Here is a 20,287-nt window from a genome sequence, read left to right on the forward strand (position 1 = left end):
AAATTATAAGAAAAAATATATTAAAGAAATTACATAAAAAAAATGAGAACTTTTAAATAGTTGATTTAATACTAATTTTGCTTATTTTTAAAAAAATTTATAATATTTCATTTAAAAATAAAAACATTTTATTTTTTCTCAAAACCACATAAAATCGCATTATAACATCGATAGAGCCAAAATATAAAACAAAACATTAAAATCAAGATGTATCTTGCTGCATTGCGCGAGTACCCTTCTAGTATATATATATATATATATATATATATATATATATATATATATATGGTTTGAAGTTGTCCACTTTGATTTAAATTCTCAAGTAAAGTGATGTTATGTTCATATGATGCAGGACATTGGTCTCTACAAGGCTCAAACTAAGCTCCCCTTCAATGCATTTGGAACCATGGCCATGGCAAGAGAGGTGAGAGTTTTATACTCCCTCCATCTCAAAATATATATAAATATAAACATCCACACTGAAAAAAAGCATACAGTTTTAGAGATGTGTAATAAGTATTACTTGATAGAGTAATGAAGTTCTCCATCTCATAATTAAGGGTAGAATTGAAAACGAACTCTTAAAGCATCTCTGGAAGATTCTTCAACAACTTGTTAAAATATTCTCATGGTAATCATTTGTAGAAAGTTCTCCAAATTTGGAGAATTTCACGCTTTCTCTAAAATGGAGAAAGTTTTAGAGAATCTGTTAAAACAAATTTTTTTTTGCCCAAAATCCCCAAAATTTATGTTTTGGAGAATCTGTTGGACATGCTCTTATCTTCTGTCGAACTAAAATAGAACCGTGAGCACTTCTTTTGAGATGAAGGGAGTAAGGATAGTGATGTATCCCGACCCGGTGGGGAACTCGGCTCACCCTACCCGAAAGGGGACGGGGATTCCCCGCTAAAACGGGTCCCGGGGCCGGGGATCCCCGGTAGACTCAAACTAACATATAATTTTCATAGGGTTTGAGTGTTTGACCGGGGATGGAATGTTATTCCCTGTACACCGGGGCCGGGGATTACAAACCCCCCCCCCCCCCAAATCCCCGCTTCGTTACCATGCCTAGAAGAGAGTAATCAGATAAACCCGAGTACAATTTTTGGTAAATTGCCTCACTGGGATTCATTTTACAGGAATTTGAAAACAACTCAGCGTCAAGCCAGATATTTTGGCTTCTGAAAGAGAGTGAATTGACTCCGAGTAATGCGAATATATTGGACGGACGTTACTCGGTGTTTGGATATGTGACCCAAAACGAGGACTTTCTGGCCGATTTGAAGGTCGGGGACGTTATCGAATCGATCCAAGTAGTTGCGGGTTTGGATAATCTTGTTAATCCAAGCTACAAAATTGCTGGGTAATGTTATGAGGAAATTGTTGTAAGCTACAATAGTTGCATTTTGTTGTTGTTTTAATAAGTTTTGTATTGCATATTCTGTACAAGTTTTTGGGACATAATAATGGTTGAGAAAATTAAGTAGAAAACTACTGTTTTGCACCTCTGATTTGTTGAAAATTGCTATCTTCATCCTTGTGTTTTAGAAATTACGGTTTTCATTGTTGGGTTTACGATTTGTTGCTTTTGTGGTCCCTGTGCTTTACAGTTCGTTCATGTTTTCGTCCCTTATTTTTAATAGTAAACCACTCACTGAGTTAGCCTAAAGATGAAAACAACAATGAATTATAAAACGTAAGGACGGAAAAAACTGTAATTTCGGAAGCATAAGAATGAAAGTAACAAATTTTTAACAAACAACAAGGTTAAATATTGTAGTTTAAACTGTAATTAGAGTTGATCATTTGCAGGCTTGAGCCGGACTTGAGCTATGGTTACCTGGGTACTTAAATGTTTAAAATTTTACATCTTAGACACCAAAATGAAAGTTTCAAAAGTACGTTACTTAAAATATAAATCAAGTTAAAGTAAGTTACTTTTTCATGCAATTTACCCTAATTTAAATTTTTAATTTTTTTGTTAGACTAAATAACCATTTTGAAAAAAAATATATATACAATAAAAATCGATTTAAACCTTAATTTGGGTACGATTGATTACCGGTAATGGCAACCTCGAGCAACCCACACGGAACACCCCCTAAGAACCCCACATGTGAGAAGGGATTCAGAACGAACTTAGCGACTGAGGCTAGGGAAAGGGTTCAAGCCGGTAACCTGCAGAATTCAAGACCTAGTTGCATCCATAATTAGGGTTTAGGGTAACTCAGTTTGTAAATGGATGGACTGACCCGTCTTAGGTTCAATCCCACACCCCCATTAGCCTTAGCCATTGAGTAAACAAAAAAAAAAAAAAATACCCCCTCGTTAATGTCATTGGAGGCGGTATCTGTGTGAAGTCGGTTGGAGTTATCACTAATCAGCTTTCTGCCCAGATTGTGTCAATAACTTTAATCGACTAACAATATGATTATGACTATAATTCTTCAATCGTTTTAAAAACACATATCCAAACACCCATATCACCAAACGTACTAAAATGCAAAATAAGATAAAAGTAGAGGGTGCAACTTTAATAGGTAAAAGTAAAAGGGGGTAAAGTGCAAAAAGCATAAAACATACCATAGGCGTCAATGCAGAGGATAAAAACCCACATCCACTAATATCACCCTATCTAAATCCAACATTCAAACTCCACCACACCCCACCGTCAGTCATGGTGGTTATCACCTCCATCGCCACCACTCCCAACCATCACCACCACCTCTACACCCTCACCTTCAATCCTTCAACAACCTCTCTTCTTTACTTTCGCCATTTCTATAAAACTCCAACGAAGTCCAACATTTGCAGATCCTCCAATGGCGTCGTGGTTGTTAAATCTTACATGGAGGATTCAAACACAATCTCCGGCTTCGCCAATAGAGTCATCGGCGCCTTGCCGGTAATTGGCCTCGTCGCCAGAATTCTGACCGACACCGGTGGCGTTGGAGGCGATTTCATCGATTTTGCTGAGTTTCGAAGGAGAGTTGGGAAGAATTCTTCGGTGAATGATTCTAGAGCTTTCATCGACTTTCAAGATCGCCATGGACGGGTACCTAATTCTACATTTACTCTTTTTCTCTCTATGAATTCGTTCGAGAACTCAAACTGATCAAATTGATCGGAAGTTTCTGGTAATCGATAGATTGATTTGGTCCCATTCGATTCGATCATCACGAAATCTAGTCGAGCAGAAAATGTAACGATTTTGGCATAAAACGATTAATTTTAAAGCCAGAGAATCGTAACAGTTCCTAAATCAATGCTGAAAATATCTTCTGTTAAATAGAAGTGATTGCTGGAGGAATTAGTGGCGGTTAAATGCACATCGATCGAAGCTTCAGAGTCGGAAGCCTTCTGGCTCATAAGCTCTTATTAGATTCGGAAGCACCGATTAAGAATAAGACTCGGTGCTCAAAAACCCGACCAACCCAATCAACTCAATGCAGAATAACTCAATCCGATGTTTAATCGAGTTGTAAAATTTGCAAAACGTGGGTATTGGGTAGTTCGGGTTACTATTATTTGAAAATCCAACTCAAACCTGATGAACTCGATATCCTGTTATTTCTTGGATTTAATATGATTGTTGAATTTCTATTAATATATAGATTATACAATTATACTATCACGTATGCTCTTTATATACACATGTTTTCAATCTATGCACATATCTATATAACTCATTCGTATATATGTTCAGTAATTGTGAACATATATAAGTAAACCGAGAAAATTAACTGAATGTGATATATGTAAGAAGTATGGATAAGTTATACCAAATGGTTGTTGATGAAAACGAAATTATGAGTAGAGAAATAACATATTCAAGGTTAGAAGAATATTTTTATATACCAACCTGACTAACCCGACCAAGCCATACAGTTTGGGTTGGGTTGGGTTGCACTTTGGTTTGGGTTGGATTGAGTTAAAAAAATTTAAACCACAAGCATTGGTCACGTTGTTCAAATGTCTTGAATCCGATTAACCCAACCCATGAGCACCCCTAACCCTTAGGAACTTACTGAATAAGTTATTTTCTATACCATTAAGCCACTACGAAACACTATAGTTGACTAATTAAGTTGTGAGTCCCGTTAAGTTGCCAACAAACAAGCCAAACCTTCTGAATGTCATTTAGGACATTCAAAAACACATTTTCTCCGAGTACTTCTCTTCAGGGGCAATGGCCCTTGGACCATGCACGGGGGTATATCCCCCCTTTGCCCCCTCCATATTACGCCCATCCAGCAATCCCGGCTTCTCGTTAACTTACACAAGTATGCACTCCACACCCTCCTAGCCGGTGATACAAGTTAACTACCAACCTCGTATTCTTTTGTAAATCCAATTACATAAGTAAACAGATGATTTCACTAAAATTACTAACATCATGTTCTAGGGTCTATTCAATTGAAAGTATTTGTTAGTGATTTTAGTGTAATTGTGATTTACTTGAAGATTGAATAGGGCAAAACATGCGTAAGTTAGGTGGTGCTGAGTGCACACTTACAAATGTTGCCCTTTTATAACCTTCGATCGCCATAAAGCGGGGGTCAAGGGAGCCGCGCCCCCTTGCGTTGTTCCAAGGGGCCGAGGGGGAGCGCCCCCAAGATGTTCTTTCCGGATCTAAGTTCATAAGAGTTTGGGAATTTTACTAAGTCAGAAATTAACATCAGGTATTGATGGATATTGTTCGACCTATCGTTGATTGGCTTCAATTGTCGCTAAAGAGCCTTTCAACAATTGATCAGCTTATCGTTGTAGGAGTCTTCAGCTACTGCTGAAGATGCATGTTCCAGAACTTAAATTCGGTTGTAACTGTCTTTTGACCTTATCCGTTAACGGTTATAACCGTTCAACCGCCAACTAACCGTCGATCTCTCATTTAAATATGTAAAACCAGAATCTAGGTATAGATCTCGTTTTTCACAGCCTTTGGAGAACAAAGGAAAACTAAGAATTATCCCAATACGAAATTCATGAACCCAAAGGCTAATAGGGTCAAGTTGTTGTATTCGGAAATTGTTTTTCCGACATTTCTTAAGTTTATCCGGTCCGTGAATCATCTTCCTATACACAATCGCTAACTAACAGTATCTAAATAGAATTTGTGGTGAAATAGGCAGGGGATCCTCTCTATGTGTTGATGTGCTGTTGGTTAGCTGCATTAGGAGCTGGATTGCTGAAATCTGAAGAGATTTTGGAAGGAGTATCGAGACTTCGGCTTTCGAACGATATCGAATTCGAAGAGGAAACGTTCATTGCCATGATGAATGAAGCCAGAGAGGTTGGTTTTTCATTTTCGATACTATACTGGTTGTACTTAGGGTGTTAGATCACGGTTCAAATAAGAAGATTAAAAGTCGTGAGACGGTAACAATTAAAGTTCGTATGTGAATTCATTAAAACATCTGGAAATTTCTACTTGAAGATGCATATGTGAACCATATGTTACGGATTATCCAAATAGGTTCAAATATGCATCTTCAAACGGGTTTTTTCAATGATTCCAACTTTCCCTTACTTTCTCCCACAATATTTAGTTTCTTATTTGAACCTCCCACTAACGTGTTAAGTATCCAAAGGTTTTAACGAGCTACTCAAGTCGAGCTTAATAATTCTCGAGCTCAAGGCGATCTCAAACACAAAATAAAACTTAACGAGCTTCGACTAGGCTCGATTAGAATATTCGAGTTGAGTCGAGTCGTTCGAATCATACACTTGTTCGAACCAAACCTGTTCTTATGTTCATGAATAATATAATCAAAGATATAGCTGGAACATTCCGTTTGAGTCGAGTCATTCGAGCTTGGCTTGAAAAAAGAGATACCAGCTCGAGTATTTTTTGAGTTATTGAGCTTGAGCTCTATGCTCGTTTATTGGCTTGAGGTTGATTATTTTTATAGTATTATTTATGAACATATTAGCATGTTCGGCTTGAAAAAGCGTATGCTCGAATGGCTCGGCTCGACTCGACTAAAAAAATTCAATCCGAGTTTCTGAACGAGCCGAGTCGAACATTGGTGTTATGAAGCTCGACTCGTTAAGTTAAACGAGTTTTTATTTTGTGTTCAAGATCAACTCGAGCTTGAGAATTATTAACCTCAAGCTCGAGTAGCTCGTTAAAAGCTCGTCCCATTTATTCCCCTAGTCATAAGTAAATGGCTTAAGGGCATACGGTGGCTCAAGAAGAAACTCAAATTGTTTGTTTACCTCTTAATAGTTCTATTAAGAAACAGTCTCTGAATCGTTATGAGATGAATCTTGTTTGGCAAAAAAAAAAGTCTGCCTCTTAATGGTTATAAAACCCTTCGAATGATTTTGTATCATGAGTCTCCCTTAACCATTCAGCGTCCTAATTTAATTGTAAATAATTACCAAACAATCATATTTCATTTTACATTATATCATGAGAGTCTCTTAATCATTCTCACAACTTAATCATTTTGCACCAAATCATTCAACAACTGCCAAACAACCCTCATATCTGATGAATAAGTAACAATGCCCAATGAGATTCAGAATCCACCTCTTGTTGCGATTTCAATTAGTCCATGGGTCTCCTCTCATTAGAATTGTGCTTCTCACGGAGATTGATCCAGTGCATCCCATTAGTGTTGATCTTCAATTAAGATTGATCTAAGGGTGCCTATTCTAAATGGTTCATGAATTCTAACATTATTGATTGTTAAAACTTCAGAAACGAGTGAAACTAAACATACCCGTAACACCCATTCCTATGGAGGCAAGAGCGGAGAAGGCTCTCGATGCTATATACGTTTGTTGCTTCGGAAGAGATCCTATAGAAGAAGAAGATGAAAGACAATTGCGTATAATGCTTAAAGTCGTTTTCCCATCCGTTGCACCAGCGGAGATAGATAGGATCGTGAAAGCCAAGGCTCAAAGAGTTGCCGAAGGAGGCGAAGAAGATAGGTATCCCGAGCCTAAACCGTTGTCTAAAGAAGCCGTGCAGCTTCAAATGAAAGATCTCCAGTTTCTCCAACAAAACAACGATAGTTGAACTTGAACGTGAAGAAGAAACCGACAACGAGATTACAGTAAGTAGTAGTACAACGATAGAATTTGCATACGGTTAGAATTGTGTCGAGAGTATCTCCAATGAAGACACTAAATTTAACGACTTGCACTTTAAAAAGTGGTGTAACGGATGGTAAAACATCAAATTTAGTGTAATATTCTTCATTCACTTGGACAGATGGTTCTTTTTTGGGTATAAGACCATCCACATCCCTGCAATCCATTTACACTTTCAATTGTGACACATCAGCTTTTGCAATTATCTTCCACACACCTGCAATTCACCTACACTTTCAAAAGTGGTCCCCACTACAACATTTATTAACTATTTTATAAATTATTTATATATACATTATAATTATTTTTAATTTAATAACATGTTTTATATGTAATTTTATAGCTTAGATTATATATACCTTAGATTATATGTAACTTTATTAATATTATATGTTTTAATATGTATAATTTTAATTTTAGGTGATGATAAAATTTAATGTTTAAATTAATTTARCTATATTAATTAAACATATTTATTATGATTGTATTTATATTTTATTTAAAAATAATATATATATATATATATATATATATTGAATAAGAGTAATTAATTTTATATATTAAAAAAGTTTGTTTGGGTCTATGTGGCATTGCAATAACAATTGCAAAATTTGAAAGTGTCAGATAAAATTATGGTGAGGTGGCCATTTGCAATTCATTTTGAAAGGGTTTTGCAAACCCTGTGTGGATGGTCTAAGAAATAGGTGCCTTCCGTAGGAGTTTGGGCAATGTCTCGGTCCCAACTCCCAATGATGGTGTTGAGGTTTTAAAGTTCAAATTTGGTCCTTCAAGTTTGAGATGTATGCATTTTTGTTTTATTTTATTCTATAAAATGACATTTTAATTTTACTTGTATATTATAGGGAAAAGTTAAAAAAAACCTAATGGATTTTACTGTTTTGAATTATTAAATTTTTGGACAATTTTTTAAAACATATAAGTCCTTCGATATTCCAAAACTTGTTAGAGTGCTATCACCGATTAAAAAAGGTAAAACAATAATTTAAAAAGGATTACAAATTAATTTCAGATTTTTTCTAATTTTACTATATTAACCAGTTTTATAGGTCATAAGAATGTATCTAATAGGTTTTAGAAAATCCAAAAAGTTATTTAACAGATTTTGGAATGTCTAAGAACTTAGTTCCAAAAAATTGTCCAAGAACTTAATCATTCAAAACACTAAATTTTTGTTTATATTATATTACAGATTAAATTTATGTTTTTTTTAGTTTTTAAAAATTTAATTTTAACGTGTTTAACTTATAGGAATTCACAATTACTTATTAATAATTTAAAATCCAATAACATATTTAATTAAAACATACAAGTAACATATTCAAAATTAATTATGAACAATTTAATTCGATAAAAAAATATATTTTATTAAGTTGTTGTAAAAATAAAATACATACATACATATATAGATATAGATAATTTTATTACTGATGGAACTAAAATGTTGAATTTCATTAACCAAATTTTATTCTTTTGTTTGGTTCATTTTTTTTTAAGGAAAAAATCTTCAAAAAAAAATCCATTGAATTCTACAAATAAAGGATTTAAACGTTCCTTTGCAATAAGATGGTATTTGATGGAATGGAATGTTCTAATTTCATAATCCCAAATATACCCGTTTAACTCTATTATGTTAAAAACCTTCTTCTCCATCGCAATGATTTTTGACTTCTCCCCGTCACTTCTCATGTTCGATTTCTCTTTTCTCTACAGCTTCTCCAACTTTGATTTCTCGATTTCTCCCTACTACATGTTCAATTTCTCTTTTCTCTACAGCTTCTCCAACTTTGATTTCTCGATTTCTCCCTACTACATGCTCGATTCCTACTTTCGATTTCTGCTCCTTAATATCGTTTTTCCCCGCTCAATTTTTTTGCTCCTTTTTCCACGCTCAATCCAATCGTTTTTTCCTACTTGATTCACACTTTTTTCTACTCGTTTTCACTAATAAATTGTTCTACTTTATTTTTTCTGCTCGATTTCTGTATAATAACCTAAAACTCGCTTTTTTATGCTCAATTTTCTTTCTTGTATTAATAATCTTTTCTTGTCACGTTGTTTATGTGTTTAATGCATTAGGGATGTTGTGTATGTTATATTGTTTTACACATTAAATGATTGTTCTATCAAAGTATTTTAGTTTGAAAAAATTTAAATTTTTCAAAAAAAAGTATTTGGATCATTTACCAACATTTCAATCCAATTCAAAAGCTATATTCTATGAACCAAACAGACCAATTCCAATTCATTTAACGGATTCCATTTCAATGTATATCAACCAAACATGTGATCAAATCTGACAACATTTCATTCTAATTCCTTTGACAGATTCCATTACACCCGAAAACATTCCACAAACCAAACGCCAACTTAGAATTGAATTCAAAGGAAGTCAAGAATTGAAATTCAACAAACATTGGATTTAAAATATTTCATGAGAATAGTTGGTATTTTACAAAATTTCATAATATTAATTTAAAATAATGTTTTAAAATATGTTAATATCATTTATTTTATAAATCAATTAATTAAAGTTTAATTTAATTATTTTTATAAATATTTCTAATTTATTTTTGTAGTTATCTTACGAAAAATATAATTCAATTTCATTCCATATTCTTTCACAAAAACCAATTCCCTCAAAAAAAACATTTTGTTAAACCAAACAATTTTATTTAGTGTTTACATCAAGTTTTATATCAAAATTATGCAATTAACACTATCTCCAGTTCTCCACCGATTACTTGGTGATCCAAATAAGAATAAGCTTCCATCACCGGCCCTTCCAAAATGCAAATAGCCTCGCCAGGACAGATCCGGGTTGGTTGACCCAGAAAGTCATGGGAGAGAAGAGTTTGATCTTGACTCAGAAGGAACGCTAGCTATATGCTTAACACGTGCTTAATGTAAACCACAAAGGTGGTGTCTGATTGGTTTGAGCTTGGGCTCCAAAGGTCAAAAGTGTTGGGAGGTCTCAGGTTCAAATCCAAAGAGGAATACAAATCCCCTTGTGGTCACGGAGGTTCAACTACGGTGACTCCGAGCTACCCGCAAAGCAGGTGGTCGCCCTGGGATTAGTCAATTGCATAAGGGGTTGGATATGCAGGTTAATGAAGAAAAAAAAAAACACATGTTTAATGTAATGAGTAGAGTAGGTTCAGTAAAATAGTATAATGAATGTACAACAATTAATGTCACAAAAATTTGGAAGCATAGATTTAATTCCATTACAAAGAGACATTAAATTCTGAAGATTATTTGGAAATAGGAATCAGCTTCAAGTTTGCATCATTCCCACCAGATTTTTCATCTATTTTGTGATACATGTTGTGGAGGCCATGTTATAGTGGTGTTGCAAATCCTGTAGAGTAAATAAACTTAAATTGTAATGCATTTTCTGAACATCAAATAGGAACATTGGCGGATTCACCAAATGACGTTTGGCCTAACGGTATCGTAGCCTTTAACTTCCTAGGAGGTCAGGGGTTCAAACCTCACCATAGGTGAGGAGGGGGTGTGAGTTTATTTGTTGCATTTGCAGTATAATTTCAAAAAAAAAATATTGATGGATTCCACGGGTTATTTTTGTGGTTGAACTGTACCACACAATGAAACGAAGTGGTAGCATTCTTAAGGACTCAAAAGATATACATTCTGCTGGGAAAAAATTATGGTTGCACGGGTACCGACTAACACGTCCCCTAAATCCACCAATGAGTAGGAACGCTAAAAATATCGTTACCAAGAAACAGTATGATCATATTATGTGGTTAGGACGTTGAATAAGTAGCCCTAAGCTACAAAAATTACAATTGACTTGAAGGAGCGAAGATTGCGATTTTCATCTCTGTATTTTTGAAATCACGTTTTTCATCCTTGTGCTTTATAATTTATTGTTGTTTTCGTTCCGGAGGGTAACTTTGTTTATGGTTTAACATTAAGTACGAGGGACTAAAATAACAATGAACTGTAAATCACAGGGATGAAAACAGCTATGAACTGTAAACTACAAGGATGAAAAACTAATAAATTGTAAAACACAAGAACTAGAGACGAAAAAAGCAAGGAATTGAAACCACAGGGACTAAAATAATAACAGAAGATATTTACAAAAATAACAATTTTCAACAAACCACATGGACGAAAAACATAGTTTACTCTAGATTCTTTTACGTTAATAACAATTTGAATAGCACCTATAAATCGCCCACGAACTGAGTTACCACTACTATAGTGGCGCGATTACAGCAAAGATTGCAGCACGAGAAAATATGGTGAATTTGGTAATAACATTGATGGTTGCTGTAGATTTACCCCATTCATTCATAAACGGATAATGGGTTATTTACTTACAGCTTAACGCGCTCATGGGCGGCTTGTTAGCTCACCATATACACGTGTTTCTTTATTGCCTTAATCGTTAAGCCCTTAAGCCAAGATGGCTATATTAAATAAGACAAGACCCTACACTTGTCCCCGATAAGCCACCTAAAACAAATTAATACCAGAAATAACCCCATATTCTTTTTGCCTCTCTAAAATCATCGGTCTCCCGCCCCTAAGTGATAACTTTATGAGCTTAATGGGACTCATGACTTATTCGGTAGGCTATATGTGATTGTTTGGTAGGGGTTTTAATGATATAGAAAGTGGCTTATTTAGTATGGTTCTAAGGGGAGCTTTATGCAAAAAGCAGAGTTTTTTTTTTCCAAATATGTCTCCCAATTAAAAGGCATGCTTCCATTCCATCTATGAAAAACCCTCCCAAACAAAAACCTTCTCAATCTATATAGACAGATTAATCCATAGAGACAGCTACATAGATGACTTAAAGAAAAACCAACCGAACAGCCCCTTAAACTTCCCGAGTATCATAGGAAGACATTGTTTCTAAGTATTGTGACAGTCTTTATGCAACCATATAGTTCTCATCTCTTCCTCTAGAAGGCTTATCAAGTTCTTTGTGAAACTAAAATAACCCTATACTCCTATAGCATATATGGTGATTATGGGGAATTGGTGCAAATTCTACATCAACCTGAATCTAGAGACCACAATCTTGATTCATTATAACCAAATGAATCATATGAAACACCAACAATTGCAACACATGCATTACCATAGGGCCTTATGAAATGCAAAACAGAGAAACAAGAAAACCAACCTTCGGACAGAGAACTCCACTGGCCGACCTTGGAAGACAACATCGACTTGAGTAACGATGAGGCAGTTACAGAATGAAGAGGCATCAGAGACTGCGCACAAGCCAACTCGACTGGTTCCCTACAAGCATGACACAACACAAATGTAATTTATGCTGGGAATCAACTTCACCATACCAAGATGCCTTCAAATTTAGAGCGATACAGAGGTTATGTTTTGCAAACTAGTTGTTGACTTATACTCTAACCGATAGCTGAAAAGTTAATTATTTTTATTAGCTGAAAAATATAGCTAATAAATTAGTCAATGTTTGGTAAAAACTAGTGGCTAATAATCTTGATGACAATGTAAAATAACTTTAAACCGACATGTTTAAAAATTAAAAATATAAGGGACATAGTTGAAAAGAAGCCCCTATAGTTTATTGAACCACACGATTTTGAAGTATCATTTCAATAAGTTAGCTTATGGTTGCCATATATGACCAAAGTGGGAGTCTGGTTTCCAAATGTGGGAAGATGAGAATATACTCCCTCTGTCCCAAAATAAGTGTCAACATTTCGACTTTAGTTTGTCCCAAATAACTGTCCATTTTCAGAAAGTAACTGGCTGCTTTCCAACTCTACCCGATGGAGAAACTTATTACTCCCTATTAAAGTGTAATAATTACACATGTTTACAATTGTCTGTCATTTTCATCGTTGGACATTTATTTTGGGACGGAGTAACTGTAACTTGAGGACGTCGTGTTATTTTCAAGATTCTAAATGGCGTGTGGCGTGGCATGGCGTTGAGAAAAGCCTCAAGCCTTAGGAACCACGGCGAGGCTAAGGCGTTTTCCAGGGCGTGACTTATGACGACAAATCTCTATAATCATACTTAATATTATATATTTAAACATATGCTTTTTATTATTACTTAACAAGCATGTAACAATACACAATTTAAATTAAGTTATATATTAAAAACTAACAAAATATCATGTTACAGAAGCGTGAGACACAACAGTGAGCCTTGACAGCTGTTGTGGTGGTTATTTTACATCAAATCATGCTTCAACTCTATATTTTTTTTTTACTTATCTTCTGTTTCAAATTCAATCGTAATTGTGAATCGGAGAGAATATGAACTGATTGCCAAACACAAACACTTGCGTAGTTGTGTTCGTAAGAATGATCGGTTTCTGATGAATTCGAAAATGAAAACTCGAAGACGACATTGTACGTCCAACATCTCTCATGGAGTTAAACAAATCATTTATATAAAACTAACGAGCTAAAAGCTAACATTCATTTCAATTTCAGATATGAAAAACTGAGCTCTCGAATCGCGATAAATCAATTTCGGAAGGAGGAATTACAAACGAGATTTGTCAAATTAAGCATGAATCCAAACTAAATCTACATTTTCACAATTGAAATAATTAGTAGTAGTAACGAACCTGGAGGAGAACAGAGGGTTCCGGCGAGGAGAGAGGCGAGAAGATGGAGTAGTACTCGCCGGCGACAGTCCATTAAGGTTTGACGGAGATTGAAGTTTACGTGTTGAGCTGAAGAACGACCTCGCTTTCTGAAGAACTTGTCTTCCTGAACTGGACGCCATTGTTGTTTAGACTCGCGAAGCTACCAACCAGCGTCTTAACCCTAGGCTCAATGGCAAATTGGCAATCAAGCCACCTGGGAAAAACGGTCACAGGTTCAATGATAATGGGCCTCTAGTCAATATACGGCCCAATGGGCTGTTTAGTTGGTTTTTACTTAATAAAGTTGTATGTATGAATTAGGTGTAGATTTCAAAGGTTTTTGTTTAGAAGAGTTTTTCATAGATGAAAGAAGCGTGTTTTACAATTGGGAGAGGTAAATTTGGAAAAAATTTGGCTTTCTGCATAAAGTTTTTTATTAGAAGCTTACTGAACATGTCACTTTCTATATCATTAAGTCATTACTTAACAGTTATTTATAGTTGACCGAATAAGTTGTGAGTCACATTAAGCTTATTAAGTTGTTAACAAACTGGACCTCATAACTTATCCAGTCAGCTATATATGATTGTTTATTAGTGACTTAATAATATAGAAATGGACTTATTTATCCCTCCCAATTAAAAAGCACGCTACTTTCATCTATTAAAAAAATCACCTAAACAAAAATCTTTTAAACTATACAGATAGTTTATCTATGCAGGACTTGATGAAAAACTAACCACATAGACAGCTTTAGGGTCGTTTACAATACTTACCGTGTAAATATTATGTCACTTACCTTAGTGGGTAAGCATGACTAGGGGTGTAAACGAGTCAAGCTTTTGACAATTCTCGAGCTCAAGCTTGATAATTCTCGAGCTCGAGTCGATCTCGAACATAAAATAGAAGTCGTCTAATTTAACGAGTTGAGCTTCATGACGCCAATGTTCAACTCGGCTCTTTCGAAAACTCGATTAAAATTTTAAGTCGAGTCATTCGAGCATACATTTTTTCAAACCAAACATGCTTATATATCCACATAAAAATTATCAAACTGGAGCCAATAAACGAGTTAATCGAACGTGAGTCCGAGTCCATAAACGAGCATCAAACTCGAGCTCTATAACTCAAATAATATTCGCTCAAGCCCTGCATTGAAAATTTTATCAAGCTCGAGCTAGATATTATTTCTTTAAGTCGAGCTCGAATAATCTACTACTTGACTCGACTCGTTTACACCCTTAAGCATGACAATGACCACAAATCTTACCCGGTAAGAGACATAACAAGTTACCCACAACCTATTTTTATAGCTGATAATATTATGAAAAGGTAGGTGAATCTGATGAATTTTGTCGGTAATCGCTTGCTTGTGGGTCCCATATTTTATGGATAAAAATTCATCATTGTAAATGTTCCTGTGGCATTCACAAAGGTGAAATCTTTTTTATTGCAAGTTTTTTCTGTCATGGTGTACTCACTCCTGATAGGAGTGGCTTTTAAGTTTAAAATGTAAAAATGTGATCTATTTGCTTTTTGATGGGTTGTTGGATGATTAAGTGTTTAGAATGATTAAGTGGTTCTTATTATATAGTGTAAAATGGTATATAATTGTTTGGTAATTGCTTACAATAAAATTAGGGTGTTGAATGGTTAAAGTAAGCACATGATACAAAATTATTCAGAGAGTTTTAGAACCATTAAGAAGCAAACTTTTTTTTGCCAAACGAGGTTCACTTCTTATCGATTCAGATACTACCTTCTAATAGTGTTATTAAGAGGTAAACAAACAACCTTTTAAGCTTTATTTTGAGGTTAAATTGGTAAAATATAAGTTTGTTTCACCTTGTTTCATTTTGTTCCATGAGACAGCGGTGGAACAGACCTATTCTTTTGTTCCACTTTATTCATGTCTATTTCACATAAAAGTCCTACCAAACATAGAACGAGAATCCATATTCTGTTTTATCACGTTCAGACGGTTCAGTAAACCAAACGCACCCTAAAAAGCAAATTATCTCAGCAAGTCTTACGAATACAAATAGACGAGATTCGGGATGGACTCCGGTCCACAATCCAAGTTTCGACAAAAATAAAACCGGAAAAATAAATAGACCCATAGTTATTAAACACACGATACATTCATAAACTCGCACACAAATCGTTCGATAACTGATCTCTCGGCAAACTTTTATACTTCGAAAACACGTAACAAAATCCCAAGTCTTAATAACAAAAACCAAACCAAACCAAACCGAACACTTTTTTTATCTCATCGAACACATTTAACCAATCGAGTTAAAATCCGTCAAGGTTCCACCGATTCTCCCAATCCTTATCGTCGGACTTTCCTCTCGTAGAAAATCAGATTTTCTTCAAATTTTTCACCTACAATACTATTTTTTCCGTCAAAAATCATGACCGATAGAAGAACGGCATAATTATCGAGAAATTCCACAATCTCAAGAAACCAATGGAACTCTATCGAGATTTTTTTTTCTTATGGCACGATAACAGCATGAAAGATAAGCATTTCTTTCGGTCACTCTTCCATCACGTTCACGAGCTCGTATTCAACAAGTGATAGATTGTTGTATTCTTTTACGATGAAAGTGGCGGGATCAGTCACCTCAACACGACCCCATTTGTCGACCGCGAGCCTCATTGATCCCTTGAACATGTCGATTTTGGCATTGCGCAAGATTACAGTGCTATCGGCTTTCATCTGGTCAACTGCATCATAGACGTAATATAGAAAATTAAGATAGTAAAATTTCCGTAAGCATGAGTCTGGTACGCAAAATTGGACGGGATAAGATAGAAGAAAAACTTGTTTAACGTTTGGCACGACGTTAGACTACATATCAGAACTGAGTGGGACAAAAATGCACTTATTTTTGTTCCAATAAGTTAGTTGGAAAAAAGTTAGGCAGATAGTGACAAGATTATTAAATTACTAAACTAACCATGTCAAATTAAAACCCTAATAACCTTCTATAATTCTTTCACCCGCCTGACAAATATAAGAAATGGGGTATAAGAAGATGAGTTTCTGTAGTAAAGCAATAAATCATTGTTGGAAATATTATATTACCGTTTATCAAACAATTACCCGGTAAGCATTACCGGTAATATTTAACATTACCACTTACTTACCGCGTAAAACTTTAGTCCACCAAAATGACAACGTATACAACAATTTACCCAGTACGCGCTTACCGTGGTAAGAGTCGTCGCCCTCACTTACCGGGTAAGACTCTTGGTTCTTGTCTCACTCTTACCACGTAAGATTCTTAGTGCATTACCATATTCATCTGGTAAGGTAAATTGACTTGATAAGCGCTTACCCGAAGAAGCGTTTGGTAAACGACCCCTAAAAAACTGCTAAACATTATGGATGCAGCACATGTTCTGATACTTGCTAAATGTCTTGAGGCATAAAATGTTTAAACTCAGCATTTTGCTTGTTTTTGTTGCAAAAAGATCACTTTTATGACTCTGCCTAATGATCAATATTCACAAATGAATAAGCTTACCACTAGAAGTTGATCTAAGGCTCATCCCCTACTACACTTTTGCCTATGGCAAACCAAATGGATCACATTTCAATCTTTAGTTTGTTAAGAGTCCAACATTTTTCCTTAATATATGTTAGAATCTCCGTTCTCTTCAAGGTTTTTTTGGAAAGTAATTTAATGGGTTTCCATGCATTCACAAAGTCGGTCTACGTATATTTTTACAGTAAGTAGTAGGATATTCACTACTACTATCAATATAATAGTTGTAGTTCTCATAATTGTGTGGTTGGTACTTGGTAGGCAGGACAAGACTATACAAGAGCTTGTTGTCTCATGTCTGATGTCACATTAGCATAGGATCTGAGTGGGACAGAAAAAATCATACTTTATGTTCAACCAGAATAGGTGGAACCTCCCGTGCTATCGCTCAACCTTAACCTGTAAGAAGGAATTTTTTTTGGTAACGTAAGGTGCACCCGCTAAAGTTTGGGGTGTGTTCCGAGATATTAGAGTTTTTGAAGAGTTAAAGGTGCAAATGTGTTGAAATCAATCAAAAAAATCAAAAAATACTCTTGAAAAAAACTAAAAAAGTCCCTCGAAATCAAGCAGAAAACTTTAAAAAAAAACCAAAGAGGGAATTCCGCTAAAAACACATCGAGCGGCTTTACAGGCATTTAAAAGTGCACCCGCTTAGTCAAAATCTTGGGTCCGTCAGTGGATGGAACAAAAATAAAAAAGATGAGACAAGATTGGTAAATTACAAAAGTATGTCAAATTAAATCCTAAAATCTTCCATAATTCTTTCACCCACCTCCTCATTATTGCCTATCCAGTCATGTCAAGTCCAGTCAACTGGGCTAGAGGACTAATGTGAAGTTATTAACCACAAGTCATGATAAGTCCAGTCAAGTGGGCTAGATAACTAATGTGAAGTTATGAACCACAAATCCACTATTGCATCTAAGTAATGTTCAAATACAACTAGGTTATGTTCAAATACAACTAAGTTATGTTCAAATACAATAGACATGCTCAATAAATCTACATCTTTGACTACTTCTTCACAATTAACCAAAATAAAGATTAAAGTTATGTTTGGCAAACTAGTTGTAAGTTAGTTGTTGGTTGATAAACGAGTCAAGTTCAGCAATAACTAGCACAAAAGCTTGTAACAATATAAAATGACCTAAAAACATGTTCAAAGACTACTCAATTCTAACATACAAGAGGCATAATTGGAAACAAATATAAAAAATAAGGTTATTGAAAAGCTATAAAATAACTTTTCAAAAAACTTGCATATAAGGTACTTTATGACTTACCAAATAGGGATTTTTTAATAAGCTCAAAAAACAAGATAACTTATGGATGGCAGTTGCCGAACATGGCCTAAATGCCATAAGAAAACCTAGTTGTCTAGAAGAATACCAATGGTGATCATTCACAACTTCAAGTAACTCATGCTGCTATTCATATTCAAGAAAACTTGAGAAAAATGTAACATCTCAAGCAATATATCTTCAAATTTTGCTTAATCGATCAGTATGACATTTATTCGAATATTACAAAGTTGGTATGCAAACCAACTATGAAGTAAGTAATGCTTTCTACTAACAACTAAAGAAAATTATAAGACAATAAATTTAGATACATATATTCCTAGTATTCCATTTAATTAGTAAAAATTACCTTGATTGTTTCTTGCAGTAAATAGTATAGTCCCGGTCTCATCTCCTACCAAGCATTCAGCAATTCGCACTTGACGGTCATCCGGACGGCCCTTCTGCAACACCAACTTCGAACTAACAACTTTCACTATCAGATTATGACCACTGGTTCCAGGACGCAGGCTATCAACCTTGGTGAAAACAGGCTTCCTCATAGGTGATTTTGGTTCAGCCATTTCTCACAATTTCTACAATCATTAACATCATTTCTCTACAAATCAATCAAAAATTCAAATAAAATTGCAACAAACTCACCATTCAGAACCAGAATCAGGTGTCACGTGTCTTATTTTGTCAAGTGCAACGATATATTCTTTGAAACTACCATAATAACACAATGTTTTTCCAGGCGATTAATTTCAATTTATTATGTTTCTAAAAAAATTGAGATATAATACTCGTACATATAAACTCACACATAAAAAGACAAGGAATTAACCAACAGATTAATTATGATTTTATAAAAAAATAATATTCGCAGCTTCATTTTTACAGTAAAACGGTGTCACTTATGGAGAAAATATCTTCGATTATACAAATTAATAGCAACTTTTTAGATCAAAATACATTTCACAAAAATACAGAAGAATTTCTCCATCAAAATTTACACAGCTGCTCAGAATTTAATGAATAAGAACAAATTACTCCAAGTTTCCGACAATTTTTTGATTTATTCAACATTTCCTACTAACACCGATCATTCGACCAAGAGATATCATGTAAATCAAGTAATTAACGATCAAAACACCAAATCAAGCAGGACGAGCCATTCGTCGATCAGCCAAATAGGAAATCATATTCAAACAGTTAACTCGAATTACGCAGATACAAAAGCACAACATGATGATGAATCGAAAACCGTAAAAGTATAAGAAGATTTGTATTTACCTTTTTCCGATTGACTGTTTCGGAGATGATACGAGAGAGATGATGAGTCGATCTGTTTCTTCTTCTCGTTTGAGTTACCGTGTAAATCGCCATTAAAATGGATGGTTAACTTCAATGGTGGCCGTTGATTTTCCAAAAGCTCTCGAACGCATCTCCACCGTCCACGTTTCTAGTGAAGATACGGCTATTCCAGTGTACACTTTTATATTCTAGGAAGGATAAGAGACGTGAGATTGCAAAATAAATTTTCTAAGACATAAATAATTTTATATTTTTATCTAATTTATTGGTTTTTTATTAATCTTATATTTATATTATCTATACTATATTATAAAGCATTTGGCTAAAATTCTTAAAAACTCTTAAACTCTTAAAACTCTTAAACTCGTTCATTGCTAAACGATTTCATC

The 20,287-nt window shown here is 34.7% G+C and overlaps 4 protein-coding genes across 4 annotated transcripts in view; 2 read left to right on the plus strand and 2 right to left on the minus strand.

Annotated features, from left to right (window-relative positions):
• LOC112512405 (peptidyl-prolyl cis-trans isomerase CYP38, chloroplastic) overlaps nucleotides 1-1,504 on the plus strand; it is a 7,433-nt gene extending 5,929 nt beyond the window's left edge. Inside the window, exons 6-7 of the mRNA XM_025118347.1 lie at nucleotides 353-424; nucleotides 1,140-1,504. Of these exons, the coding sequence (XP_024974115.1) occupies nucleotides 353-424; nucleotides 1,140-1,367 (300 nt within the window). The 3' untranslated portion in view covers nucleotides 1,368-1,504. The remainder of the gene's footprint in view (nucleotides 1-352; nucleotides 425-1,139) is intronic.
• A 1,111-nt stretch (nucleotides 1,505-2,615) lies between these two features.
• LOC112512470 (photosystem I assembly factor PSA3, chloroplastic) lies at nucleotides 2,616-7,221 on the plus strand. The gene is made up of 3 exons (XM_025118448.1): nucleotides 2,616-3,055; nucleotides 5,129-5,293; nucleotides 6,707-7,221. The coding sequence occupies exons 1-3, from the start codon at nucleotides 2,678-2,680 to the stop codon at nucleotides 7,025-7,027; spliced, it is 864 nt and encodes a 287-aa protein (XP_024974216.1). The 5' UTR covers nucleotides 2,616-2,677; the 3' UTR covers nucleotides 7,028-7,221.
• A 3,031-nt stretch (nucleotides 7,222-10,252) lies between these two features.
• LOC112513552 (protein NUCLEAR FUSION DEFECTIVE 6, chloroplastic/mitochondrial-like) lies at nucleotides 10,253-13,927 on the minus strand. Its single transcript, XM_025119850.1, has 3 exons — nucleotides 13,724-13,927; nucleotides 12,284-12,402; nucleotides 10,253-10,480 (listed from the first exon to the last, which is right to left on the minus strand). Exons 1-3 carry the CDS (start codon nucleotides 13,882-13,884, stop codon nucleotides 10,461-10,463), a joined length of 300 nt encoding a protein of 99 aa, XP_024975618.1. The 5' UTR covers nucleotides 13,885-13,927; the 3' UTR covers nucleotides 10,253-10,460.
• Nucleotides 13,928-15,841: 1,914 nt separating this feature from the next.
• LOC112512483 (uncharacterized protein At4g28440-like) lies at nucleotides 15,842-19,956 on the minus strand. Its single transcript, XM_025118471.1, has 3 exons — nucleotides 19,878-19,956; nucleotides 18,952-19,177; nucleotides 15,842-16,477 (listed from the first exon to the last, which is right to left on the minus strand). The coding sequence occupies exons 2-3, from the start codon at nucleotides 19,163-19,165 to the stop codon at nucleotides 16,287-16,289; spliced, it is 405 nt and encodes a 134-aa protein (XP_024974239.1). The 5' UTR covers nucleotides 19,166-19,177; nucleotides 19,878-19,956; the 3' UTR covers nucleotides 15,842-16,286.
• Nucleotides 19,957-20,287: the final 331 nt, after the last annotated feature.

Source organism: Cynara cardunculus (assembly GCF_001531365.2).
Source record: "Cynara cardunculus var. scolymus isolate 2C chromosome LG 5, CcrdV1, whole genome shotgun sequence".
Taxonomy (NCBI): Eukaryota; Viridiplantae; Streptophyta; class Magnoliopsida; order Asterales; family Asteraceae; genus Cynara; species Cynara cardunculus.